The sequence below is a fragment of the Squalius cephalus genome (genome assembly GCF_949319135.1).
Source record: "Squalius cephalus genome assembly, chromosome: 13".
In the NCBI taxonomy this organism is placed as follows: domain Eukaryota; kingdom Metazoa; phylum Chordata; class Actinopteri; order Cypriniformes; family Leuciscidae; genus Squalius; species Squalius cephalus.
The window spans coordinates 28,134,402-28,159,452 of record NC_137134.1 but is presented as its reverse complement, the minus strand read 5'-3'; the positions used below and the strand labels follow the sequence as shown (position 1 = coordinate 28,159,452).

General features: G+C 37.1%; 1 protein-coding gene and 1 long non-coding RNA gene across 2 annotated transcripts in view; one reads left to right on the top strand and one right to left on the bottom strand.

The window, feature by feature from the left end:
* LOC307169808 (cell adhesion molecule CEACAM3-like) overlaps positions 1-17,833 on the bottom strand; it is a 36,270-nt gene extending 18,437 nt beyond the window's left edge. Inside the window, exons 1-4 of the mRNA XM_079890624.1 lie at positions 17,663-17,833; positions 13,407-13,736; positions 8,537-8,869; positions 200-523 (exon numbers count right to left, since the gene is read on the bottom strand). Of these exons, the coding sequence (XP_079746750.1) occupies positions 200-523; positions 8,537-8,869; positions 13,407-13,736; positions 17,663-17,708 (1,033 nt within the window). The 5' untranslated portion in view covers positions 17,709-17,833. The remainder of the gene's footprint in view (positions 1-199; positions 524-8,536; positions 8,870-13,406; positions 13,737-17,662) is intronic.
* Positions 17,834-22,726: 4,893 nt separating this feature from the next.
* Positions 22,727-23,605, top strand: LOC307170126. The gene is made up of 3 exons (XR_013823296.1): positions 22,727-22,813; positions 23,003-23,119; positions 23,232-23,605. It is a non-coding gene; the product is annotated as an uncharacterized lncRNA (long non-coding RNA).
* Positions 23,606-25,051: the final 1,446 nt, after the last annotated feature.

Here is a 25,051-nt window from a genome sequence, read left to right as displayed (position 1 = left end):
GTACGCAGATATTTATTGAGATGACGCCGTGTTTACAGAATTTTAAAAAAGGGGTAAAAAACATCAGATAGGATGTTTGCATTAAAATACAGGTAAATAGAATAAACATCTCTGAATGTCACAACAAAAACATAAATAATGATAAAAAATGATAATATGATTTAAATGTACTTTTTAAGACTTAAACATAATGACTCACCATGTACAGCAACACTGATGTTCTTTATGCTGACTCCGTAGCTGAAGATCAGTAGTTCATAGAGTCCAGAGTCTGTGTTTGTGATGTCTGTGATGGTCAGAGATCCAGTCTGATTATCCAGCTTCAGTCTGTCTCTGAATCTCCCATCACACTGATCATCTCTAGAGATCTCACTCTCATCTCCAGTGATTTCAGCGATTTGAAAGCCATTAAAATACCATAAAATAATGTCTTGTTGGTCCGTTTCAACATCAGTGTGTAGAGTAACTGAATCTCCCTTCATAACTGACACTGACACTTCATCTGTATTAGCACCAAAAAAATCTGAAAAAAATAAATGTTAATTATGAGCCAAACTAAATTTCACAACAGAAAAATGTGAAAATGCATGCAAACAAACAGCAGAAAAATATCACTAATTTACACATTCGCACATCAGACAAACATACATGGGTCTCATATAACATGAGTACATTGGCATATCTCAACAAACATGGCTGCCATCAGCCAATGAAGTTTGATGACCTATTAGACAAGGTTAACAGAGCGAACGAAACTCACTGGGCCTGTTTGACTCATGGCCCAAGAGGTTTGTAAAAAAATTAAAGAAATTGGCCACTGCGCTTTCCTGATTTTTCACTTGCATAAAAGATTGTATATCATGAGACACACACGCCCACAACATTCATACCATATGGCAGAACTGCTCATTCCGAGCAACTTTGCCTCTAGGGGCACCGCTGTCAATCAAATTGTTTATCAAATGGCTCAACCTCCATAAAACCACTGCAGCACAATTCTCAGGAGTCTCTAAGACAATAATTATCAAAAAAAGTTGAACTTTTTGGATAGTTATAACAGGATAAATAAGGAAATGGGAGTGGCAAGTCTACCCAAAAGCCTATCAATCCTAAAAGAAAACCATATATTTTCTTAGTAAAATATTTTCCCAGTATTGACTGTAATAGGCTTTTCCATCACTGATATATATATATATATATATATACATACATACATACATAAAATCTTGCCTAGGGCAGCAAATTGGTCAGGGCCGGCCCTGACGCCATAGCGTGTACGTTGGAGGTGGCTTAGTTACTTCCGACGAGAGCTTACAGGCCCATTAAGATTTCCCAGCGAGGTGGAGTTGGGGCACAACTGCATGTAACCCTTACGCGCTCCGCCAACAAGGGTGGTGAGGGAGGAAGAGTCACTAGGTCGGTTTCTGGCAGTAAAAGGTGCCATCCACAACTTGCCGTCCTTGTGCACCTCTGGAAAGAAAGGTGCCGGGATGGGAGAACCATTGTGAGCCACCCTGAGAAACCAATCTTCCAGCCTCGAGGGCTCGGGACACGGTGGAGGATTCCACACGAGCCCGACCCTCTCGGCGGCCTGGGAAAGCATGGCTCGGGCAATGCTTCCGTTCCCGAAGGAGGCAGCGCAGCTGGATTGTCATCCCTGAAGGTCAGGCTCACCCTCCGATGCAGCGGTCGACATCTGGTTGACGGGGGAGCTCCAAAGGATATGGCTGGTACTCTGCCTCGAGATGGTCCAGCACGTTCCACTGGCAGCTCTACTGGCCATGGAGCGCAAGAGGGATGAGGGTTCCTAGGGGGTTGGTTCCCCCAAGGAAGCGTGCTCACCTTAATCCTCAAATCACCTGCACTACTGCCTGAAGTAACCCTCTGGGCAGGATTAGATTGGGGCAGAGGCACGGGGAACCCACCTCTTTTGAGGTATTGGAGTCTCGACCGCAGCTCCGCGATGGTCATCTTCCAAATGACAAATGGGTGCATGACTCATCCACGAACGCTATCTCAGCGTGCCTAATGCCCAGACACGTGAAGCAATGATCGTGAGAATCCCTCTGCACCACATACTGACCGCATTCAGAAACACACAGGTTGAATGTCATCTTTAAAAAGACACAAGCTCAAACACATATAAGCTCTTTTAGGAATCCGCTCTCTTGGTACTGAAACACACAGGGGAACAGTTGCGGCAATACTACAGGAAATAGTGCAGCCTGTAATGTGCTCTCAAGACTCTTTGAAGGCGCCCTCTTACCAGCTGTCAGAACAGCTTTTAACACCCTCACAGTACACCGTGACCAGCTGTGAGAAAAGCCTTTTTTGCACAATGAGGCAAAAAAAGAAGAGGAAATCGGCCTCGCTGCACACAAACACGATCCAGGAGAGAGCTTCTTCCTAAAGAGCTGACTTGTTTCTCTGAAACACTGCTTGTAGAAAAGCAGAAGACATCAATAGTTGATGACACGGTTAACAAATTTGTGAATAAATGGGAAAAAAATTGAAATAATTAGGTAATGCCATTATGAGACAGGCGGGAAGAGTCGTCATGATAAAGAAGACCATTCTCTCTACAGCGTATGATTTTTCAAGTTTAAAAGGTGATATGTATTCGCTGGTTATTGTTGTATACTTCAACTCTTCAAACTTTTATTTTTAGTTTTACTTTTATATAGTTTTAGTTTTATATATACTTTTACAACACGTATTTTTATACTTTTATATAGTATGCTTAAAACAACTTTACTCGGTTTTACAGTAATTTCACTGTGGTATAGCATAAAGAAACTTACTATTAAGTAAATTACTCATTACTTTAAATGTTACTTTTTTTTTTTACGTAACATTTAAAATGTTACGTTTATGTTTGGATTTAATCCATCAATTAGCAATTACACTCGCACACCTGCAGGTAATGGATAGGTGTGTGGGAGAAGGACCAAATAAGTCAAAAATATACCATAGACAGTAAAAGAAATGGACACAGTGACCCCATTGGATTCAACGGAGAAAAGTGAACAAATGGAGTCTTTAAACGCCTCAGATGTAAAGTTATTCGCTGTCAAAGTGACGCCAAAATGAATGGGAGTCAATGGAATGCTAACAGCAGGTGATGGTCTGCTAATCAATGGCGGCGCCCGGGGAAGCTTAATTTTTTTCTGAAAGATTACACCCTTGACAGAGACGCATGATGGCTGAGCGCCAAATTCGAATGGCACCCTCTTCGTTAAAAAGCTAACGTATGGAAAATTGGCAATTTCATTGCGACCTATTTAGTATTTTTTTTTGTATGAGAGCTGCTTTCTGTATTGTTTAGTTTTCACATCAATATGCTGTAAACCGATCAGTTATATGTACGTTCACAGTCACAGTGTCAGTGCAATGCCAGTCACAAAAGTTACATTTTAACTGTGCTGTCTGCAGTTGTTCATTCACTTTTTTGTATAAGCTGTTTTTGATTGTGGTATACAGCAAACATTTCAAGTCATAACTCTTTATTATTTAGTTGTGTATAAGAGCTGCTTTGTATGTTACTAATTATTCAGAATATGCGTAAGTCCACAAGCATTATGTTTGTATGAGAGCTGCTGGTACACATAATTCTGTTTTATAAAAATGTTTTTGAACGAAAACTGTTTGTGATTTTGCTACAGCAAAATGTTTTTTTTTTTTTTTTGTCTGAAGGATTATATTGCTCATTTGAAATAACAAGAGGATGTTGGTTAGAACGAAGTATATTAAATGCTAGAGATTCAGAATATGCTGAAGTTTGTATTCATTTACTACAAGTATGCTGCTAGTACAGGCACACATGTATTTTCCTGTTGGTTCTTTGCAATGTTGGGACATATGCTGGCAAATGTGACCTTACAGTTGACTTGCCAAATCACTTCCATTTGTATTATTAATCAAATGAATATAGGAAGTATTGGAAGTAAATTATTTATGGGTCATCATAAATACTTTATACTTTAAAAGTACCAAGTAGTCACACAAAAAAAAAAAAAAAATGCATTGATAATCTTTACCCTCTGAATTGTAATCGAATCGAATCGTGAGGTGCCTAGAGATTCCCACCCCTAGTGAATACATTTTTACATAATTTTAAAAGGTACACTGTGTAGTTTTTTAAGTATTTTATTAGCTAAAATCAATGTCTTTATTCATGAATATGTCCTCAATGGTGTACAATTACCTCTGCCAATGACCTGACTTATCCTCGTACGTGAAGGATTTTCAAATGAATCCGTGGAAAAGTCCACGGATTCATTTGAATGCAAAATACAATTTCACCTCTAGATGTGAGAAATTCCTACACAATGTACCTTTAATGTTTAATATTACAGCCTTGTATTTTTAACTTAGGGCCTGAGGAATAAGAATAAGTTGCAAAGGGTAGTGAGAATGGCAGGAAAAATAATAGGATGCAAGGCTTGACGCCAACAGATAACATCACCAGTCAAGCCCTAACACGAAACCCACAGGGCATGCGGAAAAGAGGCAGACCAAGAAACACATGCCGACAAGAACTGGACACAGAACTTAAGATCATGAAGATGACCTGGAACCAATTGGAGAGGAGAGCCCAGGACAGAGACTCTTGGAGATCCCTTGTAGACATCCCAGTAGGGGTGGAAGGCATAAGTAAGTAAGTAAGGCTGGAAAATAACACACATCAACCTGCCAAATGTGTGTAGATTTCAACAGTGGCATGTAACACAGTCACTCCCGCTAGCCACTTTGGCGGGCTGAATATTATATGTAAAAATAATAATAAAAAAATAATAAAATAATTGCAATGTGACACTATTTCAGTACACTTTACAGCGTTGCACCCAGGGCCTAAAATTAACAGTAAAAATTGGCAGGTATATGAAACTGTGTCAGTCGCCAGTTGGCCGATAACATTTTTCTAAATTATAACAATGCAATTCTTTGAGAATATAAACGTGAACAAACGTGAATGACGCTCTGTACAATTGATGGGTCAGTGCTGCACCTTTGCGTGTTCTAGTACCAATGCACTAGAACATGCAAAATAGAATTCGCTTGCCTTCTTTCATGCCTTCCTGTGGTTGAACGGACAAATTCAGACAAAACTGTCATAAAAATGCCCATAAATACGCGAGTATCCTAGTAGTAAGTATAGTAAGTTATGTCTTAAGTGAACGTAAACAGCTGAGAAAAAAACAGTTGAAAAACGTTGTTTGGAAGTTAGTTTGACCGAAACATGAACAAATGACAACAAACATGTAGCTAATCAGCATTAATGGACATATGATGGTGGAGGAAAGAGCTCAGAGGAATATCACTGGAAAATTAAGGGTTATGACTGGGCAAGAGCTTTAGGACCAATGCTAATATTAGAAAAGCGCTTTCCAGTGCTGGAGAGAGCTGAGTGGGAAGGCCTGAAAGCAGATGCAGAGGTCGCTTTGATTCTGCTCCGTACGGTAGTAACATTGGTTTTGAGTATCATTGATTTTCTGGAGCAGCATCCTGTTGATGACTAACAACGAACTTATGTGTGTATTTACTATTGTGTACTGTAAATAAATTTTTTTGTGCTTCCCTGTCATTTGTTTATCATCTGCGCTTTCTTTTTCGTGAAGCATTATTTTGTTGCACTTTTGCTATGATAAACAGACATCCACTCTTGCATTGCATGTGTAACAGAGGCCAGCTAGTGAGAGTTGTGCAGTGCAGGTAAACCCCTGATCTCAAGAGGCATGGTGACGACAGATAAAGAATGCAGTGTTTACCGTCATTAATAGTGCAACTGCCTCGCATGCTGGCTATCGGGGTTCGCGACCGACTCGGAGCAGGGCGTTTAGGATTGGAGATTTTTGGAGGCGGAGCATTGAAGAGAGGGGTGTGTTCGTTTGGGTTGATTTTAAATATCAACAATGTCCAACTGCGTTTTTTAAATATTGCTTATTGCACCTTTAAAGGGCTCTACATATGCACACATACACATATGGATGCTGTAAGAAAAAATGATGTGGACGTCGAAGATCTCAAAAATGAAGTTTATTACAGCATAGCAGTGGCAAGGTACACAAAGCACCTTGGGTTCACCGGCGTCAGAATGAACCCAGAACATCCAAATCTCAAACCTTTTATCCTGTTACAGTTTACCACTCTTAATGTAAATGTAGTTGCTCTTATTGTAACAGCTGTGGTCTGTATGCTAATGAAGTTGAGACACCCCATTGTCTGAGAAGATTCTCTGTGTCCCACACCCATTCCCATTCTACAATTGATTACCATTTGTTCAGGATGTGATCAACCCAAATGGTCAACTCTTAATGTAAATGAAATCAGAACAGCAAAAGGTTTAGGTGATACAATCTATCTGAAGTGATCACATCTTTGATCTTCTGTTAAAACAGAACGGTCAAATGTTTAAGGTGACAAGCTATTTGAAGTCCCTGTAATCAAGATGGTTGTTGGTTGCCCTCTGTGATACTATTTACATATTACTGAGATTGAATGTAATTGTCTCTATATGATAATTAAACTCTTTTAAGTGAAGGAACATTTTGATATATATATATATATATATATACAGTATATTGGAGTGGAAGTTGTTGGGAACAGACCATCATTTCTTATAATGCATACATTTACATGATACACAGGCACACTATAGAGATGCACACACAAAATGCTTTTTTCAGATGAGTCTGTCTCAGCCTCCTCCAAAATCTCATTAAAAATAATTGCCTCTTGTGCTGTGTACTCCTTCTTCGCCATGTTTTTGTTTGTTTATTTTATTATTTATGCGATCCAAAACTTTCTAAACTGCCGCACTCTGTATCTCCCTGCACAAATCCTTCTTCCACCTGCTCTCCCCGAAAACCCCAAAGGAGCAGAGGGCCCTACTGTTTTCCTAAGGATTGTTCTGTCATGACAGCTCTCGGAGAGATTGGCATGGTAATGGATTTGTCAATATTAATGTATTTGGTCTTGGCGGAATAGATCTGCTACTGCTTCTACTGCTGTTGATTATTGCTGCTTCTGAACAAGTACTGAGAGTTGCTATTGCAAATACATTCACATACGTACTACTTTGAACATTTAATACAAAAAACTCCAACAAGCAAAAGACATGAGAAACATGTCTTCAACAAAAACACTATCAAAATATAGCTGCAAGCAGCAATTATCGGGGCCAAGCGCAAGAAGACGATAAGAGATGCCAACATGGCTGGGAGTGTCAGACCAACTGCAGCAAGGAGCATTTAAAGACTTTTGGGATGTGGGATTTTGGCCAAATGGCTGAAAAATCATAAATACAGTAACTTATAAGATGATTTAATGGTTTATCACTTTCAACCAATAGGTGGCACAGTTACGAAATCAATGTGATGTGGTCAGAGTGAACTGACAATGACACATACAAACTTTGGTGTCAATATGTCAAGGCATTGCAGATATAAAGCCTGAATAGTCATTTTGGCATCATGCCTCAACTTTGCTGCTGCGGTATATGAAAACGGTTTCGTCTATCGACACTAAATCTATAACTTTTACTCGGCATGGTCTGGTACAATTTGATTTTGGTGAAAATCGGACAAACGAGAACAAAATTTCAGATTTGAATTTTAAAGAAGTTTTTTGTGATTAATGATTTGAGACAATGGTGGGACTATGGAAAAATTGGAATAAAAATGCTTTCTCAACAGTATGCTTTCAATGTTTCTCGAGACATGACTCAAGACATGAGACAATTGGAATCTGAAATTGTTAACTTACAAGTGTTGGCTGATGTTAAAAGAGAACCAAGACAAGCTGAGACATTAAAGTCCAAAAGGTCTCTTTTAAAGAATATGCTTGGTATAAAGGCACAAGGAGCTCTGATAAGGTCAAGGCATCAGAATGTAACTGAAATGGACACCCCAACTAAATTATTCTTCAGTTTCATTTGACTTTTTCTCCTCCTCGGAAAAGGAAAGAAAATTCAGGATATCTTCAACTTCATCTCATATTGTATACATAAATGTATTGACCTGATATATTTTTGACTGCTTGCCTAGAACTGACTCTCTTCTATAATGCTCAAAGCATCACATCCATTTGGGCCGTTCACTTGTGTGACTGTAATCAAAATTGCCTTGGGGCAACAGTGATGGAGTCAGATGTGACACACTTGCCGCTTCATCCATTGTCACCTCTCCTTGTTTATCCAGCTGTTTCTTCCTAGTTCATGCATTCTGTTTTCCATGCTATCATAACTGTATTATTTTGAGAAAGACAACACATGTGGTTCTCAGTTTAGCTCTTGTGTCTCTTTTCTGCATACGCTGCTTCACCTCCCTTTCACTCATGCCCCCAGAGCCTATATGTAGGATCTTAATAACACATGCAGACATACAAAGGGGAGCAGTATAACCTGTACTTCTGTTTTTTTTTCCAATTCACCCAAATGAAACTAATCTGGGTTGAATTTGAAACTGAATCACAGCAGTTCTCACTTCATTTAGTGGATCAGCCACATACCAGATGAAAGATGGATATATATACTCACCAGTCACAAAAACAATGAAGCTCTTAACACTGCTGATGATGACGCTGCTGTTTCTGCTGATGATCTGTAGTTTATAACATCCAGAGTCTGTGGTGCTGGTGTTTGTGATGGTCAGAGATCCAGTCTGATTATTAACATTCAGTCTGTCTCTGAATCTCTCATCTCCATCTTCACATGTCTTACTCTGATCTCCAGTGATTTCAGCAATAGGACTATCTTTAAAATACCATGTCATCAAATCATTGGTGTTTTTTATGACACCAGGATCTAAAGCGACCGATTCTCCCTCCTTCGCTGACTTTCTCTTCATCGTATCATGTTTAGCAGAAACACCTGGAACACAAACCAGCAGCCATTTGAAGAACTGTGGATATGAAATTGATTTTCATGTTCTTTTGCCTTTGCATTGTTAGCACAAAGGTCTTTGGACCTTTAAAGTGGAAGTTGCATGGACTGTCAATAGAGAGACAGAAATCTCTCAGATTTAATTTCACTTCATTTTCATTTGTGTTCCAAAGATGAACAGTCTTACGGGTTTGGAACAACATAATGTTTAGTATATGACATATTTTTTTGGGGGGGATGCTGCCTCCAAAGCACTCTTAAGTGTCTTGCAGCTAAGCATTTTCCGCTGGCTAAATGTGACATTACATTGCTCAGGCCTCACCGATGACTGGCGAAAGAATCGGCCCTATTAGCTTAGCTCCTCCCCTGAGTGAGATGTACACAGTCTGCCATGTTTATCTCCTTGCCAGAGCTTTCATCAGTAGTATTCAAGAAATAAATGACATTCTTATTTAAGCTACTAAAGTTATTCAATCAAGAGCAATGAGTAATTCTGATTTTCTTTTGTTTTATTATTTACAATAATAGCATATACAGCAATAGGTACTGTATATTATGCTGCTTTCATGCATATCTAATATATACATGCGATTTCTTTCCCTGCTGCTTACGTTCACAATTTTAACAACTGTGTATATCTAAACTTTGTGTGTTTTGGGTCCGTTGCTGGAGCGGCTGAGAAGAGTGCGCTGTCATTACACAGTACGGTATGAAAACAGAACACTAAAGTACATATGACCATATCATTATAAAGTAATTCATTTGTTGACTAGATGCTGCATTAGCAGAGAAAGAACAGCAGTATGTTTGCCGTCGAGTCTGAGAAGAATAGCATTAGTAGTAGGCTACCTTAAGCTGTAAAAACAATGTGACAAAAACACACGCAAACCTGACCCAAATATTTTATGTCGCAAATGTTACCATCTATTTGCATTATTTTATATCCAGCTGGTCACTTTCATGCATTCATTAGCCGGCGAAGTTGTATAGCCTATTTACAGCTAGTGACGTGATTGCTTTCTCAATATTGATATGTTCATGCAGTGTGCAAAGTGAGAGACTATACATGTGATATAGGCCTAAATTTCAGTCATTTTAATTTCAATACCTTTGAAGATATTTAAAGATGGCTATCTTTAAGCATGACTCACTCTTAACCCGAATTAGTTGACTTTACTCGCAAATCGCGTGGAAACCCGTTGCCCTATCCCACTTTAGTTTTTACACAAGCTGAAACTAAACATGTTGAGTGGTATTAACATTCATATCAATCATATGGAAAGACCCAAACAATAAGAGATTAAACAGATGAAATGAGTTGCTGATAACTTATAATCTTTATAGATACTACATCAATATGCAGTCATAGTCACTGGATCACTATACTCTTGGCTTTTTTGCTATAACAATTGTGCCTTTTAAACTCACAGGTGAAGCAGTCAGAGAAAAACTAATGTTCAATTGTCAAGGGCAAGAGCCCAACTAAAGCCAACACTTATCACCATTATGGTGACTACAAATTAAACAATACTTCATCAACATCTAAACCTCTGTTAATTCTCAATACCGTCTGCTTCTCAATACTCAATACAATTCTCAATACTCGTCCCGCCAGGTGTAGAGCCCCTTGGACGCACGTTAGACGCGGGTCTTTTCACGTGACCAGGCAGGTTTTTGATTTGGCCCCTCCCCTTCCTTATGAAACTAAACATACCAAGTTATCTCTGCTAAACCTGATGATTAGTGCAATGAATCTTTCAGTTAAATAGTACAAACAACTAATGTTGTGTAGTAATGATAGCAGGTTTTTACTAAACATAAAATGATAAGTAATGATTACTCGTAAGTTTAATTAGAAACAAAATCTGGGTTTACAGTGCTCTTTGGATTTATATAAAATGGTAACATGTTAACAATAATATTCTATTTATAGCATTAACTAAGGTTAATAAATGTTGTAGACGTATTATTCATTGTTAGTTTGTTAATTTCAACATTTACTAATAAACAATTAAAACTCAATTTAATATGTTTCTTTAGTTAATGTACTATGAACTAACATGAATGATCAAGGTACAACTGTATTGCTCAAATATTAATACATGCTGTAAAAATGTATATTGCATAACGCATATAGTTCATGAAAACTAGCTAATACATTATTGTAAACAAATGGGACTTGCAAAGTGTTACCTATTGTAACAACTGAGACAAATCAGACACAAGTATTTGTTATAGTTTAACAAATAATATTAAAAACTCACTCTGGGATCTGTGGTCCCATCCCCCCAACAAGGGCAAGAAGGTGTTAGTTACCATCATAGATATCATATATAAACGCTAGATAGATGTCTCGTGCGCGCTGCTGGCCAATGGAGGTCGACGTCAGCACATGGCGGCCATCATGCCACAGGCAGCTCGCTCACTCGTTTAATGGTGCATGTACTTTTAAATAACCATAACTTGCTAAATTTTCTACCGATTTTCAAACGGTTTGGTTTGTTATAAATGTCAGAGATGTATGACACTGCATACATACACTGCATACATATGAATAATTATAACATACATGTTCAAGCATTCGGAATTATAGCCACGTTAATAACGTTTGTAAGAAACCAAACCGTTTGTAAATCCGTCAAGATTTCAGCGAGATATGAGGATTTGTGTGCGTGCTGATCATTCACTTTACATTAAGCCTGCCTGTGACAAGATGGCCGAACGGTGATGCCGGAAGTGACTGCGCCATAAGACATCTAGCGTTTATATATGATATCTATGGTTACCATGACCACGATCAGATAAGTTGGTTTTATGGCTGTTAAAAAATGTGGTCACGTGGTTGAGACAGAGGCAGAAACAGACTTTAAAACAGACTTTGCTGCATTAATCTGATCTATAAATGAACATGCATCCCAGAAAAAACAAAGATTCATAAATCAACCACAGATAAATTTTCCCGCTTGGAAATTCTACCCTTCTCATTAGTTAAGCAAACCCGGAGAGGTGGGGCCTTTCTCAGGCTTTATTAGAGACAAATTCACAGTGACCCTCCTCGCTTCTTCTTGCTCTCTACTGCTGCTTCTTCGGGTTGATGTCTGTGTCTTCTGCTTCCGGTTCCATATCACTCACCATTTTACCTATGCATGTATGTATGTATGTTTGTTTAGTTTTGTTATGTTTGTGATTTAGTTAATAAAACTTGTGCACAATATGTATTTGGTTCTGATTCTCTGCTTGCATCAAAGTCTATTTAACGATCTTGATCTTGTTACATGCTCTAAGCGCTGTACATGCTAAGAAATAATTATTTTTCACAAGTGGAAAACATTCGAGACAGTTGCCAATCTTACCAGGAGAGGACATTCCAGCAAATTCACCCCAAGATCAGACTGTGTAATGCTCAGAGAAATAGTAAAAAACCCAAGAGCTACACCACAGACTTTACAGGCATCAATTAGCATGTGCAATTTTAAAGTTCATGACAATACAAATAGAAATATATGGAATGAGTATGGCATGTTTGGAAGGAAAGGTAAGGAGCAAAACTAATGATCTAAGCTCATGGTCTGAAGCGCATGGCGCAAGTGCACTTAGGTCAGGTCAGAATCCACTTTTGCTAGTTTGACGATGAGAAAAATGGTCGGCGCCCGGCGCATGGTATAAAAGGGTTGTCCCTATTCTCTTAAAGGGTTAGTTCACCCAAATATGAAAATTCTGTCAGTAATTACTCACCCTCGTGTTGTTCCAACCCCATTAGACTTTCGTTCATCTTCGGAACACAAATTAAGATATGTTTGATTAAATCTGAGTAATTGTGTGTTTTGGGCTTTACATGCTATAAACCAATCAGAGTTTAAAGCACGCAAGCAGACCATCTACGGGACAAGCCGGATTCCACCATATCTTTATGTACACAATAATAATCTTTAACATTGTAATCCTTTTATTTTTATTTGGCATGTTTCTATGCTGCTGCGCGTTCCTGTGTGTGTAATAAGCAGTTGTGAGTGTACGTGCGTTGTGGACCCGCCTATAGGCGCATATTATGGTACTAATGTGCCCTTTAAATCCCTTTAATAAAAAGTGGAGCGGCAACGCCAAGGTCATGGGTTCGATTCCCAGGGAAAGCAAGAACTGATAAGTGTCTGCTAAATGCATAAATGTAAAATGTAAATAACAAAATATTGAAAACTGTGACTAAAACTAGCAAAAAAAATAATAATTGCGTTTCACCTGCCGCCACACTGCACCGGGTGTATGATATGGCCCTATGAGTGCAGTGCCTGCTGCAGACCCCCGTTTGAAGACCCTTGTTTTAAATGTAAATGATAAAACAACTAACCAATACAAAACAGAAATTATAATGTGGAAGTATGATCTGTAGTTTTAAAAAGCTCTTTCTTACAAATAAACTGGGATATCTAGTGTCAGGTAGGCCTAGAAGACACTAAATAAAAAGTTGGTTGAAAATTAGAGATCTTGTACTCTAAATGTACAAGACTTACATTTAAAACATACTCACCATGTACAAAAATCAAGAAACTCTTTTCACCGACTCGGTCTCTGCTTCCACTGAAGATCGATACATCATAATATCCAGTGTGTTCGTATTTGACGCTTTTGATGGTCAGAGATCCAGTCTGATGGTCCACCTCCAGTCTGTCTCTGAAAATCTTATCACAATGAAAATCTGTACAGATCTCTCTCTGATCTCCAGTGATTTGAGCTAAATGACTGGAATTAAAATTCCATGTAATGGAATCATCTTCTTGGTTTATTTTAACATCAGTCAGTAGGGTGACTGAATCTCCCACCATCAATGACACTGTGTCAAAACCAACACAGAAAAAACCTGAAAAAAATTGAACAGTTAATTACAAACTAAATTAACAACAGGAAAAATCATCTTTGACTTACACATTCACTCATCAGTCAAATCTACATATATATAATGGATGATCATAAACATAATTTCATTATCATCATGTGATGATGAAACAACACACAACCTAGTCCATCGTAATTAATTTTGCCCCTTTCCCTGTACATGTTAGCCTGGAAATCCAGACCCAAATCTAAAAGATTAATGGTCTGGCATCGACTAATGAAAAATCGCCCAGCTCGACAGGGTGGCACCAAGAATGCGTTTGAAAAACTCAATGGATGCAAATGGATAACACTACGACCAATCACAACAAACCCCATACGCTTTCGAGCACCGTCTTCTATTCCTCTTTTAGAGAAAAAGCCAAGTCTAACTCGTTCATTGTAGCGGCCAAAGCCGTTTCAAACTACTGGTGTTCATCCATAGCTATCTTGCAATGTTTACTTATGACTTCAACATCACAGCGTTGTGTCATCTGTTTAGCTCGCCTCTGGCCCGCCTATATCAGATAGCCCGTTGTGATTGGTGCAGCTCGGATACAAGGGCATATTTACTGAGCATCATTACTCGACACCAGAGTAACTCGCTGAGCAAATTCAACTTGTGCTCTCGAGAGAACTCTGGATTTACAGGTTATGTACATATAGGCTTATGTGCACATTCATACAACCAAGTGTCTTCATAGGCCCATAATGAATTATATATTATTGTAATTTTTCTTTATATAAAATATTTTCTACAATAAGGCAGGCTACAATTCTGCCGTGCAAAGGCAAAAGACCGTAACTTCGTTTTTGGTCGAAAATGAGTTATTTATATTTTTGGCACATTCAAGACCTTCTTTATCATGTGGACAAGAATCTTGTATCAATTCCGTTTTTTTTTTCGAGAAAATAATGATTTGTCTTAACAGTAACTTCCAAAAGCCCATGAGAAACCAAGGCAGAACACCGTAACATCAGTTACCGCTCTTTGGCTTTGTTTTGGAACGCTCAAATTACGAGTTACGGTGCTCTGCCTTTGTTTAGCCGCGCGTCAATATGAAGTTACTGTGCCGGTGTTCAATCAAATAATGCTACCTACCAGATTGTACGGTTATCTGCCTTTGTTTTAATGTCCATTAAAATTAAAATTACGGTGTAGCCTGTGTACTTTGTACAGCTGCCATCAGTCGCTCTAACTTCTGATGTCCTCAGAGCGGTCAGAACATTTAGTATGGTCTGAACCCGCTCCATCGACAAACGTCCGATATCGATCGCGAAGGATTATGCAGAGTTGACAGAAAAACGTTACACATTGCCGTATCAGATGAATACAACCAACAATTAAAGCTCTGCAAACTAGCTCGCAGAGTGCCAAAACTTCGCCTTCAGCCCCGCCCTAAACGCGGTCGAGTCAACGCTGGACTAATAGGAGGTATTTTGTCATGTCAAATGTATTAATAATGCCATCAGAATGCAACCAAAGCACAGGATAGCAATAAGTAGATGGCTATAAATAATTGTAAATCATACAAAATAAATGCCATGATCACTAGATTTTATACAGGTGTTACTATAATGATTTTGTTAATGGTGATCAGCAACTAAATATTGATAATGTGGAAGTTACTGCCTTTTGCCTTGGCATGACTTCTCACTTTTTGCTGACAATACAAAGGCAGAGTACAGTAACTTTAAAATAGTGGTCAAAAGTCAAGTTTGAGCTCAAGATTTTTTTATGTATAATTTCCATTACTAAAACATCTATTTGCCAGATTTCCAGTGTCCTACCTATAATTAATTTGGCGGGACAACTAAAAATCTTTAAAGTCATTTTTCTCAGTTCCACACTCTAGCGACATAAGGTCTTTTGCCTTTGTAGGGCAGAATTGATCAGTTTAAATGTGGATGTAAAAAATATCAATACACGGGGAATGAAACCATATTACTTGATAAAGTTTTTTAGACCAAATCACTTTACCCAAGCATTGATCGGAACAACTTTTTTTAAATTTCTGGTCATAATTTCATTCACGCCACTAAAACAAACCTTTGCCTTGTTTGAAATGGTCAAATTTTTCGCTGTTTATCCAGTGGTGACCAGTGTTATGGTTTAACTGGTTATTGTATTGTGACCTTATGCCAGATGTGAACGATCGGCCGCAGATTCATCAATCCACAAAAACTGTGCAATACGTCCATTACGACTAAACCTTTGCACAGCATGATGCTTTTTTGCACTTCATGATGAATTATTGTAATGATTTAGAAATAAGGGATTTCATTACTTGTAGTGGGACAAGTCTGTTTAAAGGGATACTCCACTTTTTTTGGAAAAAAGCTCATTTTACAACTCCCCAGAGTTAAACAGTTGAGTTTTACCATTTTCGAATCCATTCAGCCGATCTCCGGGTCTGGCAGTACCACTTTTAGCATAGCTTAGCATAGATCATTGAATCTGACAAGACCATTAGCATCTCTCTAAAAAAAAATGACCAAAGAGTTTCGATATTTTTCCTATTTAAAACTTGACTCTTCTGTAGTTACATCGTGTACTAAGACCGACGGAAAATGTAAAGTTGCGATTTTCTAGGCTGATATAGCTAGGAACTATACTCTCATTCCTGTGTAATAATCAGCGCCTGAAAATAGGTCTAATAGGTTAGACAAACTTAGTCCCGGTCACGTTGTAAGAAGTTACAGGCTGGGGACTATTTTCAGGTGCTGCGTCATATCATTACGCCTGCTGCACTCATGGTACGGCAGCAAAGTTTCTTGATTATTACGCAGGAATGAGAGTATAGTTCCTAGCCTATGGCCATATCAGCCTAGAAAATCGCAACTTTTCATTTTCCGTCTGTCTTAGTACACAATGTAACTACAGAAGAGTCAAGTTTTAAATAGGAAAAATATCGAAACTCTTTGGTCATTTTTTTGAGAGAGATGCTAATGGTCTTGTCCGATTCAATGGTCTACGCTAAGCTATGCTAAAAGTGGTACCGCCAGACCCGGAGATCGGCTGAATGCATTTGAAAACGGTAAAACTCAACTGTTTAAATCTGGGGGAGTTGTAAAATGAGCCTATTTCCAAAAAAAAGTGGAATATACCTTTAACAAAATCACCAATAAAAGGACTCGAACTGCATAGAAAAGAGCGATCAATTTAACATTTAAACTGTTATCACGATAAGCTATTACACAGCGATGAAATACATGAAGTTATATACAAATCATTCAGTGTACTTTGACTTACTATGGGAAGGGCTGGGCTCATAACTTGTGCCTCATGCTATAAAGCTGATACTGTATACAAATTGCACAACACTTGAATGACATTGTCTCATCAAAATGATGTTCCCCTATAAATATTACAACACAATATAAATCACAGTCAGGTCTGCTATAATAAAGCAAATACAAAAATAATAATTGCTATTGTCAGTAATTTGAAGGCAATTTGAGTACGTGACTGTCGTCAACCCCAAATTTGTTATCTGTTAAAAAAAAACAAAAAAAAAAAACAGACCGATGTTGAACTTTATCTAAACCTGGCTCGTCGTGTTAAGACACGTTAAAATGACCCTTTTGACGCAGTTCGAGTCCCGTAACATAAGTATGATTTTATTCGCATTTTTGTTAAATAAACTTTGCTTTTAAAGTAATGAAATCCATTGTTTCTTAATCTCTTCAATACCAACATCATGCTGTGCAAATGGTCGGGCTTTCGGAATTGACGAATCTGAATAAGAATCTGGAGTAAGATCACAACTACCATAATCAGTTAAACCGTTACAAAGGTTAACACTTACACAATTGTCTAACAAAAAAACACACACACTAAACTGTCGCATAAAAGGAAATGCGTCACGTTCGCTTTTATAATTGACCAGAAGATAGATTGTAATGTCTTACCATGCAAACGCAACAAGAATGAGAAAAAAATAAAGACAATGTTCATTTTCTGGTTTTTGATTGAAGATTGAAGATATTCAGTTAAGTAATAATGCTATTTTTCCTCTGCTTTAACGGCAACGAAATTCCACTAGTTGTACTGAAAGTAGGCTATTTGTAATGAAAGTAGGCGTAGTTCTTCACCTTTCTCCAATAGTGTAGCCTACAGCTTCAGCCCCGCAGCACCCACACACATTTAAGGACACACAATCTTGATCATAGACATGAATAGACAACTGCTGCGATGCGATCAACGCCCGAGGGCAAGAATGCAATATTTATGCAATAAAGAATGCATAAATGGGGGAGGGGGGAGGGGGGTGTATATAATGTAGGCTACGTGGTGTATAAAAAGTTCCATCTCTAGTTATATTAAAATCTTGATAGTTAGACTTTTTTTTTTTTAACAAGGAACTGTCAAAGTAGGCTTATTTGGCTTTTTATTATTGGATAAGAATTGTGCAGACCCCCATACTGAGATATAATTAAATTTTCATATTAAATGAAATAAAGTTTTCTTATTGTGGAAAATACATTTTCTGTCTTTAACCCGATTTGAGCTTTTCTTGTGCTTAGAATTGACCGCCATTGAGAAAATGAAACAAATCGGCAAATACAAATCACACCGGCAGACATGCTTTCTGTATTTGTATAGCAGATCGATACTCCAAATATACAATAACAAAGATAACTGATGGATCCTTTGTTAATAAATATGGTACAACTACAGTGCAATGCAAATAGTAAATAGCCTATAAGATAAAATGAGAAGTAATAGTAAATAGTTTAGTGTAGTCAATAAAATAAACAAAGAGTATGCAGCAAATAAAATAGTAATGAATAGTATAATTACATAATATCATAAATACGATAATATAATAATAATATGTTGATAATAGCATATAGTTTGTATTGCTTTTATGAATAATGCTTTAATAATGTTTATGTATAATGCCAAAGCAATAGAAGAAATATCAATTACAGAATATAGACAATAAAAAATAATAAGTTAAATAGTGACTAATGCAATAATTTAACAACATAGCTATAATAGATTGATAATCGCAAGTTGTATAATAATAATAATAATAATATCAATGTAAAATCAATTGCAGAATATAGACAATAACAAAAATAGTAAATTAACTAGAAAAAAAGGAGTTTGTTGAGACAAACTTTAAGTTGGCTTGAGAAAGCCGGACCAGATAGTTTTTTTAGAAGTTTAAAGTAGTTTAAGGTTTAAAGTTAGTTTAAAGTTTGATTGATAGATTAGTAAGAAATAAAGAATAGTTGGAAAGAAAGAAAGATTAGTTAGAAAGAAAGAAAGAAAGAAAGAAAGAAAGAAAGAAAGAAAGAAAGAAAGATTAGTTAGAAAGAAAAAATATTATTTAGAAAGAAAGAAAGATTAGTGAGAAAGAAAGATTAGTTAGAAAGAACGAAAGAAAGATTATAAATAAATAAATATTACTTAGGAAGAAAGAACAATTAGTGAGAAAGAAAGATTATTTAGAAAGAAAAAGATTAGTTAGAAAAAGAAAGAAAGAAAGACAGAAAGAAATAAAGAAAAAGACAGATTAGTTAAAAAGAAAGAAATATTAGTTAGAAAGAAAGAAAGATTAGGTAGAGAGACAAAAGATTAGTTATATAGACAGAAAGATAGATTAGTTAGAAAGAAAGAAAGAAAGAAAGAAAGAAAGAAAGAAAGAAAGAAAGAAAAAGAATTAGAAAGAAATAAATCAAAATTAGTTAGAAAGAAAGAAAGAAAGAAAGAAAGAAAGAAAGAAAGAAAGATTAGTTAATAAGAAAGAAAGATTAGTCAGAAAGAAAAGAAAGAAAGATTACTTAGAAAGAAAGTACATAGAATGGTAGTTTAATTGAGTCTAATGCTTCAGATAGTTTAGAGTTGAGTTTTTGGGTTGTGCACTACTGGGCCACCGTAGCCTTGGCTCAATTTGAGCATTCTGCAATGTAAGTCTATGGGATTTTTATAGTTTTTAATATTAATTTTTAAGAAAACTGAAAGTCAAATTATTCTGAAAAGATATAGCAACTCGAGTCAGAACAGTCTGAAGGTCTGACCTGAGTTTGGAGTATGTAGAGTTAAAGCTCTAGGAGGAGTTAGAGTCAGAAAATTTTAGGTCAGAAGGATAATAATAAGTTTAAGTACAATATCAGTAAGTTGGCTTTCCCTTACTGATTTTTTTTTTTTTTTTTTTTTTTTTTTTAAATTTTTTTTAGCTCTTTTGTTTTGATGTATAATATGAGCTATTTGATATATATCATGGATTTCATAGGATTTAGTACACATAGTACAATATTCAATAATACCTAATTACAAAAAATACATGATCTGATTATTTATGGATATTCATTTTAAACAATGATTTATTATGCTATAATAAGATAATATTCTCTTCATGTTCATTTTGTACCACATACTTAAAGACACAGAGTATTGATATTTGTTGCCAAATATACTATTTTAAAATTCAAGATAAACATTGAATAAAAAAAATAAAATAAAAAAAAGTACAACATGTACTTCTCATTTAAAAAGACACTGGTAACACTCTAAAATAAGGGTTCATTTGTTAACATTAGTTAAAGGGATAGTTCACCCAAAAATGAAAATTCTGCCAGTAATTACTCACCCTCATGTTGTTCCAACCCCATAAAACCTTCGTTCATCTTCGGAACACAAATTAAGATATTTTTTGATGAAATCTGACAGCTGGGTCACTCCTCCATAGGCTTCTAAGGGACTGAAACTTACTGGCCCAGAAAATGTTTTAAAGAGATCATTAATATAGTCCAGGTGACTACAGTGGCTCATTCTTAAGTATATCAAGCGACGAGAATACTTTTTGTGCGCAAAAAACCCCCCAAAAATAACGACTTTATTCCACTATTCATTTCCTTCTCTCTGGGCCTCGAGTTGGTTCACGTAGTGTATTCTCGTCGCTTGATATACTTAAGAATGAGCCACTGGAGTCACTTGGACTATATTAACGATCTCTTTAATACATTTTCTGGGCCAGCAAGTTTCAGTCCCTTTGAAGCCTATGGAGGAGTGACCCAGCTGTCAGATTTCATCAAAAATATCTTAATTTGTGTTCCGAAGATGAACGAAAGTCTTACGGGGTTGGAACAACATGAGGGTGAGTAATTACTTGCAGAATTTTCATTTTTGGGTGAACTAACCCTTTAACTACATTATTTAAAAGGATAGTTAATCCAAAATAAAAAATGATGTCATAATTTACTCGCCCTTGTCAGGTTTAGAGATGAGTCAGACAGGTGATGAAATCAAACAGTAGTTTTATTTGGAACAGAAGCACGGAATCATCAGATGTTGTAATGAGTTGATAAATGAACTTAGCTGGAGAAATAACAGAATGTCTTTTGCAGATGAAGGTTGACCAGGTTGGTGAACGGAGGATGAAGGAGATCAACGATGATGGCAGATGGTAAGGATGGCTGACGCGAAACAGTCGTTCCGAAGCTTTGCGAGATCCCGAAGCGCAGATGTGTCGAAACACTGAGCCGAAGCGTGATTCGAAACACCCATGTCACGTGACTATGACCAAACGAAGCCTCGAAGTGTTTCACTAAGTGTTTCATCAGGTGTGGTCCGCCGAATCAGCGTTTGATTGGAACGGTCGGGAACAACAGACCACACAATCGCACATCTGTATAAAAGTGAAATAAACGCATTTTGACCTCGTGGGTTTTTGTGAGAGGAGTTTGACTTTGAGGTAGCGGATTTTTGGTGATATAGTGACATAGTGCGATTTGATTAGTTATAGGCAATTTAGGCTTACATTTAAATTTACACAACACATTGACTGATAGGCTAGAGACAGACAGAGTATATATAGTGACACATTAACACTAGAAGTGCCAGAATTCCATAACTACTAGAACTGCCGCAAACGGTCATTTTGACCGCTATATTCCAAACTCTATATCTTTAATGATAAATACCCAATTGAGAGATTAATGCATTTATTGTATTAATATGTCTTTAAAAAACAAAACAACACCAAACTGTACATTTAAACAAGTTTAATTATACATTTATAAATAAATAATATCCGTAGATGTCCTGAACAAAATGACGGAGTAGCCCATATTTGTTTACACAGTTCGATCGCGTCCGCGTCCGCCGACACACACACACACACACACACACACACACCAACCATATTCCAGTATTGCAATCTTGACATTGCAGCCTGTTCATTATAGCCACAATAAAATATAATAATAAAATAGTCAACCTAACATATAAAAATTCCACTGCTCTGTTTGTAGCATAGTAGCCTACAATTCGTACCATTTTGCGCATGTGAAGAGGATGATTTTTTCCGTCGATATTGGAACGTGAGTGAAGTACAAAGCCTATAATAAAGAAATAGTTTACCGCGCGAAATTCCGTGCGGTCAATATGACCGTCTATGGCCGAAATAGGTAAAAATGTTCATTTGTTTTTTTGCCTGATGTGTAATTTATATGAAAAACATTTTAAATGAAAATACAGACACTTTTAGGAAAAGTCAGGTACCAGCAGGATTGTATTTATTTTTTCAACAAAGTTATTGCAGATATAAAATTCAAAACGGTCAAAATGACCGCCATGGCCGTTCTAGTGTTAATAGATACATATATAAATATATATAGACAGCTAGATTAATAGATAGATACATAGATAGATTACAGATACATATATAAATACATATATTATAGATAGATACATATATAGATAGATTATAGATACATATATAAATACATATATTATAGATAGATACATATCTAGATACATAGATTATAGATACATATCTAGATACATAGATAGATTCATATAGATAGATAGATAAAATGGAGGCTCCCCAGAAGAGATGCCGTACATCTGTGGTGTGGGAGCATTTCCATTTAGAAACCCCAAATAAAGTGAGATGTGTGTATTGTGATCGGTATATAGCCCACTGCAACAATACATCATCCATGATGCGCCATTTGAGGAGCACTCATCCTGCCATTTTGCGGGTGCAGAGGATGGCATTCCCCCTGTACCTAGGCCTGCTACTGACACTGTTGGGCCATCTATGCAAGGTATGCATTGTTTGAAATATAATTATAATTGAAATATAATTACAACCTTTTGGGACACTGTTTATAAAGTCCATAGCCCAATGCCCTACAACCTAATGTCCCAATCACAACTGCCAATCATGTTAAAAATAGCTTCAATGTAAATATAATATAATATAATATAATATTGTGTGAATATACATTTTATAGGTCTACATATGAGTACCCAATATACTGCCAGTGACGGAAATGCTGCCAAAGCCCAGGAAGCTGAAAAGCACATCACACTGGAGTGTGCTTCGCTGATGCGTTCAAACACAAATCCTGGTGAGCAGTTTCAGTCTGTGTTATGTTATGTAATCTGAATCATGTAATATATACTTCATATATGCCGTCAGTTTAGGATTTGTTACTAATTGCTGTTTTCAATTTTATTCAGAGCCAGAAATGTCAACATCAGACCCATCATCATCATCATCATCATCATCACCATCACCATCAACATCAACACCAGTAGAAACACAGGACAGTTTATGGGAACTTTTTGATACTCGCATCCATCAAACCAAGATGATACACAATGCTACAGCTGATGCCACAGTGGAAGTGAAAAAATACATCAACGATGCGTATTTGCCCAGAACTCATGATCCACTAACTTACTGGAAAGAGAGAGCAGTAATCTTTCCTCATTTGTATGTCCTTGCTAAAAAATATCTTTGCATGCCAGCAACAAGTGTCCCTTGTGAGAGGATTTTTTCAAAGGCTGGAGAAATTATCTGTAAAAAAAGAAGTAGGCTAAGTCCTTCCACAGCAGAGAAATTAATATTTTTGAAAAAAAAACAAAAAAAAAACGAGACATTGTGGCTTGATTTCTTTTATTAATATTCATTTTTCATGACCAAAATAACATTATGCACAGTGAGGAGCCTATAGGTTACAAGCTTCACATATTAGAAAATTATAATAATAAAAAAACAACACATTTTTTTAATGGCTCGTCAAGATTGTTTCAGATCAACACCTGCAAGTGACCACTAGGTGTCACCGTTGAGACGGGTGTCGGATTGATTCGAAGCCTCGAAACAATATGGCACATTTGGTTCAACTGTTTCATTGCTTCACGAGGCCTCGATCTGGCCATCACTAGCAGATGGTAAACAGGAACACAGACTGAAGATGAGTATCGAAGATGAGTGATGAGTAGTGATGTGACATTTGAACCGAGGCGTCGGAGCTTGTGTCGAGAAAAAATGGGCGTGCCAGATGAAGCCGCGATTCGAGGCTTGTGTTGTTAACGTGAAAATCACGTGACTAATGACAAACGAGGCCTCGGTTTGTGTGGATACGTCATCGGTTCGGTCTGAGTGTCGCTTCCGGATAAAGGGGTTCGAGACTCACGCCACCTTGTGGGTGTTGTCAGAAGTAGTAGAAGCAGTTGTAGTAGTGTCAGAGAGTCAGAGAGTTAGAGAACTCCCATTGTCATTGTCGTTATTGTGTCATATATGTGTTAGGGCTGTATATTATTATATTATATCAGGTTAGAATAGTTATAGTATATTTTTATTATTAATTATAGTAGGCCTAGCTATATTATAGTCTTGTTATTAATTAGATAAGATTATTTGGATTGCTTTGGATTTTTGGATCTGGACTGGACTGCTTTTTGATTTGGATTGCCTTTTTGATTTTTTTGCTGTTTGTGACCTCTTCCTTTTTCCTGGTAATGGACCAGCAAGAAAGAGGAAATCCTCCCCTGTCTGGGCTCAACAGAAGCATCAGTATCCTCATTTATACCAACTGGCACTGGTATTTTTATGTTCCTCTGCATCCTCTGTGGCTGGAGAGGTTTTGTCCAAGAAGAGGAATCGTCTAAACCCCAACACACTTGAAATAATTCTGTTTCTCAATAAAAATCTAATCCTTCCTTCACCCACCCCAAACTGCAGTGTTGCAGTTTGCTCCTCTATATCCCCAGTCCCATAAGCACAACACTGCACAAACCCCCCAGAAACAATTCTTAACTTTTCCCACCCCAGACTATTCTGTTGCAGTTTACTGTATTACACTCCCTCCACCCTCCACTACTGCACTCAACACAGTGTCACTTTTGCTGTTCATACTGTCACTATCCAAACAATTTATGATTAACTAATTGTGTGTGTGACAGTTGTCTCTGCACAAGTAAATTCAGACAGAGAAAGATACATATTTTATTTTATACCCAGGCAATGGACAAATGTCTGCTCAGGTCATTGG